At 47.2% G+C, this 10,838-nt stretch overlaps 1 protein-coding gene across 3 annotated transcripts in view; it reads right to left on the bottom strand.

The window, feature by feature from the left end:
- aspscr1 (ASPSCR1 tether for SLC2A4, UBX domain containing) overlaps window positions 1-10,838 on the bottom strand; it is a 218,758-nt gene that overhangs the window by 79,102 nt on the left and 128,818 nt on the right. For all 3 annotated transcript variants that reach the window (XM_043714989.1, XM_043714988.1, XM_043714990.1), the window contains exon 9: window positions 9,138-9,283. In XM_043714989.1, coding sequence (XP_043570924.1) covers window positions 9,138-9,283 — 146 coding nt within the window. The remainder of the gene's footprint in view (window positions 1-9,137; window positions 9,284-10,838) is intronic.

Below are 10,838 nucleotides of genomic sequence, written 5' to 3'. Positions count from 1 at the left end.
GGCAACTTTTTCACGCAGAGGGTAGTACGTGTATGGAATGAGCTGCCAGAGGATGTGGTGGAGGCTGGTACAATTGCAACATTTAAGAGGCATTTGGGTGGGTATATGAATAGGAAGGGTTTGGAGGGATATGGGCTGGGTGCTGGCAGGTGGGACTAGATTGTGTTGTGATATCTGGTTGGCATGGACGGGTTGGACAGAAGGGTCTGTTTTCATGTTGTACATCTCTATGACTCTAAGACATCCAAGCCCTCCATTTCTTTCTCTCCTGCCAACCCAATTAGTACCCCTCCACCAACACACTCATTCGATTGGCTGAAGTGGTCCTCACCCTCAACAACTTCTCCTTCAAATCATCTCACATTCTTCAGACCAAAGGGGTAGCCATGGGCACCTGCATGAGCCCCAGGTATGCCTGCCTCTTCGTCAGATACATGGAACATCCATCTTCCATAGTTACACTGGCACCATTCCCCACCTCTTCCTCCACTATATTGATGACTGTATCGGCGCCACCTTGTGCTCCCATGAAGAGTTGAACAGTTCATCAACTTCACGAACACCTTCCATCCTGACCTCAGGTTCACCTGGACCATCTACGACACCTCCCTCCCCTTCCTAGACCTCTCAGTCTCCATACCCACTAACTCCCACAACTACCTAGACTACAAACCTCGCCCACACCCCCTTCAACACCCTCCTATAAAAATGTTATCCCTTATCCCCAATTATTCCATGGTATCTGCTCCCAGGAGGAGCAATTGCACTCCAGAACATCCCAGGTAGCCTCCTACTTCAAGGACTGCAATTTCCCCTCTCATGTTGTCAACAACGCCCTCTAGCGCATATCCTCCACTTCCCACACCTCTCTCCTTGAATCTCACCCCTTTAACCACAACAAGGATAGAAATCCTTGGTCCTCACCTTCCACCCCACCAATCTCCAGATACAGCACATCCTCTGCCATTTCTACCACCTACAGTCAGATCCCATCATCAGAGATATATTTCTTTCCCCACCCCTATCTGAATTCCGCAGAGACCATTCCCTTGTTAGGTCCACGCTCCCCACCAACTCACCCTCCACCTCTAGCACCTTCCCTTGCCATCACAAGAGGTGCATCCACACCTGTCCCAACACCTCCATTCAAGGCCCCAAAGGATCTTTCTATATCTGTCAGAGATCTTCCTGCACATCCAAATACCTCATCCAATACCTCTCTTTTCGCAACAGAGAGCGGCGGGAGCTGGGCGGAAGTTCAGACGGAGCGCAAAGCCGGTCGGGAAGGTAAGTGATTACTATATAAAGAACTTACCTCGACGCCAACGGTCTTTTCGCAACAGAAAGCGGCGGGAGCTGGGCGGAAGTTCAGACGGAGCGCAAAGCCGGTCGGGAAGGTAAGTGATTACTATATAAAGAACTTACCTCGACACCAACGGTCGTTTCGCAGCAGAGAGCGGCGGGAGCTGGGCGGAAGTTCAGACGGAGCGCAAAGCCGGTCGGGAAGGTAAGTGATTACTATATAAAGAACTTACCTCGACACCAACGGTCGTTTCGCAGCAGAGAGCGGCGGGAGCTGGGCGGAAGTTCAGACGGAGCGCAAAGCCGGTCGGGAAGGTAAGTGATTACTATATGAAGAACTTACCTCGACGCCAACGGTCTTTTCGCAACAGAGAGCGGCGGGAGCTGGGCGGAAGTTCAGACGGAGCGCAAAGCCGGTCGGGAAGGTAAGTGATTACTATATGAAGAACTTACCTCGACGCCAACGGTCTTTTCGCAACAGAGAGCGGCGGGAGCTGGGCGGAAGTTCAGACGGAGCTCAAGGCTGGTCGGGAAGGTAAGTGATTACTATGTAAAAAACTTACCTCGACGCCAACGGTCTTTTCGCATCAGAGAGCGGCGGGAGTTGGGCGGAAGTTCAGACGGAGCGCAAAGCCGGTCGGGAAGGTAAGTGATTACTATATGAAGAACTTACCTCGACGCCAACGGTCTTTTCGCAACAGAGAGCGGCGGGAGCTGGGCGGAAGTTCAGACGGAGCGCAAAGCCGGTCGGGAAGGTAAGTGATTACTATATGAAGAACTTACCTCGACGCCAACGGTCTTTTCGCAACAGAGAGCGGCGGGAGCTGGGCGGAAGTTCAGACGGAGCGCAAAGCCGGTCGGGAAGGTAAGTGATTACTATATAAAGAACTTACCTCGACGCCAACGGTCTTTTCGCAACAGAGAGCGGCGGGAGCTGGGCGGAAGTTCAGACGGAGCGCAAAGCCGGTCGGGAAGGTAAGTGATTACTATATGAAGAACTTACCTCGACGCCAACGGTCTTTTCGCAACAGAGAGCGGCGGGAGCTGGGCGGAAGTTCAGACGGAGCGCAAAGCCGGTCGGGAAGGTAAGTGATTACTATATGAAGAACTTACCTCGACGCCAACGGTCTTTTCGCAACAGAGAGCGGCGGGAGCTGGGCGGAAGTTCAGACGGAGCGCAAAGCCGGTCGGGAAGGTAAGTGATTACTATATGAAGAACTTACCTCGACGCCAACGGTCTTTTCGCAACAGAGAGCGGCGGGAGCTGGGCGGAAGTTCAGACGGAGCGCAAAGCCGGTCGGGAAGGTAAGTGATTACTATATGAAGAACTTACCTCGACGCCAACGGTCTTTTCGCAACAGAGAGCGGCGGGAGCTGGGCGGAAGTTCAGACGGAGCGCAAAGCCGGTCGGGAAGGTAAGTGATTACTATATGAAGAACTTACCTCGACGCCAACGGTCTTTTCGCAACAGAGAGCGGCGGGAGCTGGGCGGAAGTTCAGACGGAGCGCAAAGCCGGTCGGGAAGGTAAGTGATTACTATATAAAGAACTTACCTCGACGCCAACGGTCTTTTCGCAACAGAGAGCGGCGGGAGCTGGGCGGAAGTTCAGACGGAGCGCAAAGCCGGTCGGGAAGGTAAGTGATTACTATATGAAGAACTTACCTCGACGCCAACGGTCTTTTCGCAACAGAGAGCGGCGGGAGCTGGGCGGAAGTTCAGACGGAGCGCAAAGCCGGTCGGGAAGGTAAGTGATTACTATATGAAGAACTTACCTCGACGCCAACGGTCTTTTCGCAACAGAGAGCGGCGGGAGCTGGGCGGAAGTTCAGACGGAGCGCAAAGCCGGTCGGGAAGGTAAGTGATTACTATATGAAGAACTTACCTCGACGCCAACGGTCTTTTCGCAACAGAGAGCGGCGGGAGCTGGGCGGAAGTTCAGACGGAGCGCAAAGCCGGTCGGGAAGGTAAGTGATTACTATATGAAGAACTTACCTCGACGCCAACGGTCTTTTCGCAACAGAGAGCGGCGGGAGCTGGGCGGAAGTTCAGACGGAGCGCAAAGCCGGTCGGGAAGGTAAGTGATTACTATATGAAGAACTTACCTCGACGCCAACGGTCTTTTCGCAACAGAGAGCGGCGGGAGCTGGGCGGAAGTTCAGACGGAGCGCAAAGCCGGTCGGGAAGGTAAGTGATTACTATATAAAGAACTTACCTCGACGCCAACGGTCTTTTCGCAACAGAGAGCGGCGGGAGCTGGGCGGAAGTTCAGACGGAGCGCAAAGCCGGTCGGGAAGGTAAGTGATTACTATATGAAGAACTTACCTCGACGCCAACGGTCTTTTCGCAACAGAGAGCGGCGGGAGCTGGGCGGAAGTTCAGACGGAGCGCAAAGCCGGTCGGGAAGGTAAGTGATTACTATATGAAGAACTTACCTCGACGCCAACGGTCTTTTCGCAACAGAGAGCGGCGGGAGCTGGGCGGAAGTTCAGACGGAGCGCAAAGCCGGTCGGGAAGGTAAGTGATTACTATATGAAGAACTTACCTCGACGCCAACGGTCTTTTCGCAACAGAGAGCGGCGGGAGCTGGGCGGAAGTTCAGACGGAGCGCAAAGCCGGTCGGGAAGGTAAGTGATTACTATATGAAGAACTTACCTCGACGCCAACGGTCTTTTCGCAACAGAGAGCGGCGGGAGCTGGGCGGAAGTTCAGACGGAGCGCAAAGCCGGTCGGGAAGGTAAGTGATTACTATATGAAGAACTTACCTCGACGCCAACGGTCTTTTCGCAACAGAGAGCGGCGGGAGCTGGGCGGAAGTTCAGACGGAGCGCAAAGCCGGTCGGGAAGGTAAGTGATTACTATATAAAGAACTTACCTCGACGCCAACGGTCTTTTCGCAACAGAGAGCGGCGGGAGCTGGGCGGAAGTTCAGACGGAGCGCAAAGCCGGTCGGGAAGGTAAGTGATTACTATATGAAGAACTTACCTCGACGCCAACGGTCTTTTCGCAACAGAGAGCGGCGGGAGCTGGGCGGAAGTTCAGACGGAGCGCAAAGCCGGTCGGGAAGGTAAGTGATTACTATATGAAGAACTTACCTCGACGCCAACGGTCTTTTCGCAACAGAGAGCGGCGGGAGCTGGGCGGAAGTTCAGACGGAGCGCAAAGCCGGTCGGGAAGGTAAGTGATTACTATATGAAGAACTTACCTCGACGCCAACGGTCTTTTCGCAACAGAGAGCGGCGGGAGCTGGGCGGAAGTTCAGACGGAGCGCAAAGCCGGTCGGGAAGGTAAGTGATTACTATATGAAGAACTTACCTCGACGCCAACGGTCTTTTCGCAACAGAGAGCGGCGGGAGCTGGGCGGAAGTTCAGACGGAGCGCAAAGCCGGTCGGGAAGGTAAGTGATTACTATATGAAGAACTTACCTCGACGCCAACGGTCTTTTCGCAACAGAGAGCGGCGGGAGCTGGGCGGAAGTTCAGACGGAGCGCAAAGCCGGTCGGGAAGGTAAGTGATTACTATATAAAGAACTTACCTCGACGCCAACGGTCTTTTCGCAACAGAGAGCGGCGGGAGCTGGGCGGAAGTTCAGACGGAGCGCAAAGCCGGTCGGGAAGGTAAGTGATTACTATATGAAGAACTTACCTCGACGCCAACGGTCTTTTCGCAACAGAGAGCGGCGGGAGCTGGGCGGAAGTTCAGACGGAGCGCAAAGCCGGTCGGGAAGGTAAGTGATTACTATATGAAGAACTTACCTCGACGCCAACGGTCTTTTCGCAACAGAGAGCGGCGGGAGCTGGGCGGAAGTTCAGACGGAGCGCAAAGCCGGTCGGGAAGGTAAGTGATTACTATATGAAGAACTTACCTCGACGCCAACGGTCTTTTCGCAACAGAGAGCGGCGGGAGCTGGGCGGAAGTTCAGACGGAGCGCAAAGCCGGTCGGGAAGGTAAGTGATTACTATATGAAGAACTTACCTCGACGCCAACGGTCTTTTCGCAACAGAGAGCGGCGGGAGCTGGGCGGAAGTTCAGACGGAGCGCAAAGCCGGTCGGGAAGGTAAGTGATTACTATATGAAGAACTTACCTCGACGCCAACGGTCTTTTCGCAACAGAAACTTCTTCACCCAGAGAGTGGTGGCTGTGTGGAATGCTCTGCCCCAGAGGGCAGTGGAGGCCCACACTCTGGATTCATTTAAGAAGGAGTTGGATAGAGCTCTCAAAGATAGTGGAATCAAGTGTTATGGAGATAAGGCAGGAACAGGATACTGATTAGGAATGATCAGCCATGAGTATATTGAATGGCGGTGCAGGCTCGAAGGGCTGAATGGCCTACTCCTGCACCTATTGTCTATTGTCAATGTGTCCGTTGATCTCAATGTGGCTTTCTCTACATTGGGGAGACAGGATGGCAACTCGCAGAACGTTTCAGAAAACATCCCTGAGACACATGCACCAAACAATCCCACCGCCCTGTGGCCAACCACTACAATGCCCGCTCCCACTCTGTCAAGGACATGTAAATCCTGGGCCTCCTCCACTGTGAAATCCTAGCCACCCGACGCCTGGAGGAAGAACACCTCATCTTCTGCCTTGAGACCCTCCAACCACACGGCATCAACGTACATTTCACAAGTTTCCTCATCGCCCCTCCCCCCACCTCATCTCAGATCCAACGCTCCAACTCGGCACTGTTCGCGAAGTGCCCCATCTGTCCACCTTCTTTCCCACCCTTCGCTCTGATCTGTCACCATCAACCCCCACCTGCATCTGCCTTCCCAACCCCAGCCGCAACTTCCCCCTCCTATTTATCTCTCAGCCCCATCCCCCCTCCTCACATTCCTGATGAAAGGCTTATGCCCAAAACATCAATTCTCCTGCTCCTCGGATGCTGCCTTTCCCAGCCCCAACATTTTGACTCCTAATCTCTCCTACTAGTGGAAATATCTTTTTCACACCCACTGTATACTGGAATCTCAGTTGCCCCCCGCCCTAAACTTTCTAAACTCCATTGAGTACACACCCAGAGTCCTCAATCGTTCTTATATGACAAGCCCTTCATCCCCGGGATCATTCTTGCAATAGCCATTTTCTAGTCCTGAGACTTCCACTCCCCTCAAACTTCAATGATTCCTAAAAGGTCACCACGAAGGCTTCATAATCTCCTCAGCTATATCCTTCAGAACTCTGGGGTGTAATCCATCTGGCCCAAGTGATTTATCACCTTCAGAAAAGGTGGGAAAATACACTGGCCCAATGATAAAATAAAAGTGTAATCTCTGAATCTTTGAAAAGTGAACAGAGCTGAATACAATAGTTGGTAGCAGAGTAATGAAATTAGCCTCAGGGAAGACCATTCTGCAATTTTATCAGTTGGCAATTGATAGAAAATATACCCTAGTTTTAACACACTGTTCGCCTAGAAATGTACTTCAGGATGAACTTCTCCAAGGGATCTATAAAGCGATACCTCACTACGGTAGTGAAAAGCATACCGTAGTGAATATTCAGCACCCTTCAATGATGGATGGTAGATGAGGCTCAACACACAGAGGTGTGAGGTGATGCCTTTTGATTACAAGAACACAAAGAACAATATAAAACAGGGAGTACAGTTTTAAAGGGATGCAGCAGCACAGGTACTTGAGTGCACTGATCATTGAAGATGGCAGGATAAGTGTCACAGAGTCATTTTTGCAGAGGTGTACAGCATAGAAAAGGGTCTTTCTGCTTATCATGTCTGCACCAGTCAAAAACAATCACCTAACTATTCTAATCCCACTTTCCAGCACTTAGCCCATAGCCATGTATGCCTTAGCATTGCAACTATATATCTAAATACTTCTTTACATATTAAATTGTTAAATATCGTGTGGGTTTCTGCCTCTAACCATCCCTATAGACAGTAAATTCCACAGTCCCCCCACCTTTTGGGTGAAAATATTTTTTCTACATTCCCTCTAAACCACCTACCCTTAAATTAAATCTCTGTCCTGGGTAACTGATCTCTCCAAGGGGAAATGTTCCTTTCTATTTACTCTAGGTGCAGGGAGCAATAAATAAAGCTGTTCTCAGGTTTATTAATAGTCGCATAGAATACAATAGCAAGAAAGTGACACCAAATTTGTACAAGATACCTGCTAGACCTCAGCTGCAATACTATGTACAGTTGTGGGTGCCACATTACAGAGAAGATGCAAATGCATTGGATTGTGTGGAAGTTATTTACTCATGTGGTTTGAGGTATGAGGTTCAATTGAGAAAATATTGAAGTAATTAGGACTTTCCTCTCTGGACAGAAGGCAGCTTCTGGGTGATCTAATTAAGGTTATCAGAATCACAAATGGGTTAGAAAGAGTAGATAAGGTGTAGCTGTTTCCATTTGTCAAAGCAACAGAAACAATGAAGCATAGATTATGCACTGTCTATAAATGTGGTGGAGGCAGGTTCAATGGAGGCATTCATGAGGGTTTTGGATGATTTTGTTTGGATTGTAATGGCATGTAGGGATATGGAGGAAAAGGCGGGAGACTGGCACTAGATAACACAGCTGGACTAGATAGTAGAGCTGGGTAGACACAATGGATTGAATGGCCTCCTTCTGCAACACAATCATTCAACTCTTTTTATTCTGAAAGTCTTGCGTGGTTGAGTGAGACAAACTTAATGTTAGGTACTAAGAAGGACTAAAATGAAGGAGGAAGTTTTTGAAGTGAACAGCACTCTTCACACTTCTTATAGTCAAAGTAAAGCAACCCAAGACCTTAACGTAACTATCACAACATAATTTTGCTGCCTTCAATTTCATCCATATATGAGAAGCGGGCAGTGAAACAGGCGAACCAATGGAATAGGTACTGATGGAACTTTTGTTTTTACTAGAATGTTTAGTTTTCCAAATCTTTGTAATATTAGTAAACTGAATGTTAAGAATAAATAAAATAAATCAGGTAACAACTTTTGTTCATCAATTGATTAAATTGCTCATACTAAAAAATCATGTACAAATCTAATAAACATTCTAATAAAAAGTTAGTATGTACTATCTTCTGGTGCTACTATGCAATAAATATCCAGGAGAATTACAGTATGTAAATCATAAAGCTGCATTTCCTCTAAAATATGGTTAAAGACAAAAAAAAACTGCAGATGCTGGAATCCAAAGTAGACAGGCAAGGGGGAAGAAGAACACAGCAAGCCAGGCAGCATCAGGAGGTAGAGAAGTCTCCGTTTCTGGTGTAACCCTTCTTCCTGTCTGAGGGTGGGTTTAGGGGAAGCTGGAGCTCCCACCACACCCACCACCCAGTGCTGAAAGATTACACCCAAAACATCAACTTTCCTCTAAATTATGGCTTCCTTCCTATTTATTCTGCTCATATTGCACATCAACAGAGAATGGAGATCCCCTAATGTATAATAAGTGCAAAGTGATACTTGTAACTTAATTAGCCTGGCTGGGATAGTGTCTAATCTTGGAGAAAACATGCAATGTTAACACTAAATAGTGGACTGAGACTTGAGGCCAGCCTGGACATTGTTTATGTTATCCACAGGTTGCAAACAAAATATCCTCTCTAGACAAGTCTAATACTTTTCACTGGCACACACAGGCAATTGATTTCAACACTCTGAGGTAGTAAATGAACAATCCCACTGTTCTGTCTCCAGTGAGGAAAGTACCTGACAAAAACTAGTAGAGTCAAAGCCAGAAGTTGATACTGTTGAGTTCCACAGAGTTGTACACTCAATAACTACGAATTAGATCAAGAGATACTTGTACAGTTGCTTTCCTTTAATTATACTGTGATAATGTACAGCAAAAGCAAACACTTAGATTACCTTTCACTTTTCAGTTGAGCAAAACGTTTTCTAACATCATCTATGGTAACTTCAAAGAATTCATCAGGAAGTTCCTCAAAACCACTTGATTCTTGAACAGGATTCTTCCCATCCAAATGGTAAACAAGTGGCTCTCTGTCAACGGGCTTGAATAGAAAACAAATCAAATTGTATTCACATGAACAGTTTTATGCCACAAATTCTTAGCAATAATGATACTAGGAGAAACACAGCTTGCCTCAACTCCCTTGGGATAAACACAGGGAGAACACTTTGAAAAGTTTATTCTGAGTGAATAAAAATATCCACAATGATTAAGCTGACTGTGTTGTCATCAGAGTCAAATAACCTGCCAAATATCTTCCATTAACCCAAATTTTTCTGCTCAAACTGGTCATCCTATGCATATGGTATCCTATACTAAGTACATTTCAAGGGTTCATATGCTCAAAGAAATTGGCTGTATATACAAAAAATAAACTACAATGGTACACTGACCACCAACATTTACTTCCCAAGTTTTTACTTGAACAAATGTCACAAACTCAGTTGCCATCCTTAGTTTGGTAGCAATTTTATGTTGAAGAGCCCAACTCCAGAGTACACAAGCTCGGTTGATGCTTTAATGCAGTAGTGTGTGTGTGTTGGAAGTACTGTCAATCCAACCTGACATTGAACTGATATCCTGTTTGCCCTTGGATGGAATCCAGAGATCCTATAGCACTATTGTGAGGAGGAACAGGGGAATTCTTCCAGTGTCCAGTCCATTAGCTACCCCCCCAATCATCAATAAAAGCAGACCATCTGGTCATCATTATGTTGCTGTTTATTCAAACTTGCACTGTGAAAGTTGCCCATTGTGTTTCCTACATTGCAATACGGCAAAGACAATTCAGGTAGTTCTAGATTAATCTGTGTTTGAGTGAAATATAGAAGTCATCCACAGCAATTAGATTGACTCTTTTAGAATTTTAGTCAATCACTTCAGCAATAACTTAGAGATTGTTCAAAGATCAGAATAGGCCTAAATGACAGGATCGGTTTTCATTGGAAATTTGCTACCCCCCCCTTTTCTTCCTTAAGTGAATTTCCCCCCAAACCTGAAATCTTGTCGTGTATTCTTGTTTGTTCCTCTAACAGGTCACTGAGGTTTACACTGCTTCATCAGTTCTTCACGCTTTTATTCTGCCTCCCTCTCTCTCGATCTTTAGCTTCAGATATTCAGACAATGGCTCAGAAATATCATGTTTCTTTTGTGTTGTGCTGATATAATTTCTGGCATATGATCGTTTTCCAATCTCAATTTCAGCAGTTTATTCGCCATCAATTTATTTTCCTGACAACGTGGTACTGTTTTTCCTCATCCACCTTTCAGTTGGATTTCACAACCTGCATTCTGAAATGGCCTTGTAAGCTCTTGTATTATTATTCAGTTCTAAGGAAGTGCGCATGATTGAAATGCTATGCGCCTGCTTCATCCACAGATGCCTGCTTCAAGAAGTTACTTTACTTTTGTTTCAGAATTCAATAATTGCATTATTTTACTCTTTTTCTAACTCTCCAAGTTACCCCATTTATATCCCTTGTTAAAAAAAGGATTCTTCAGGGAGAAAATTTAATTGGAACAAGATTTTCATTGCATTTACCACAACAAAGAGAAAAAAATGACAGAATATTTAGAAACAAATGTAATCTGATGAA

Source organism: Chiloscyllium plagiosum, chromosome 24, assembly GCF_004010195.1.
Source record: "Chiloscyllium plagiosum isolate BGI_BamShark_2017 chromosome 24, ASM401019v2, whole genome shotgun sequence".
In the NCBI taxonomy this organism is placed as follows: Eukaryota; Metazoa; Chordata; class Chondrichthyes; order Orectolobiformes; family Hemiscylliidae; genus Chiloscyllium; species Chiloscyllium plagiosum.
The sequence above is the reverse complement of the archived record's forward strand: the minus strand, read 5'-3'. Positions and strand labels throughout refer to the sequence as shown.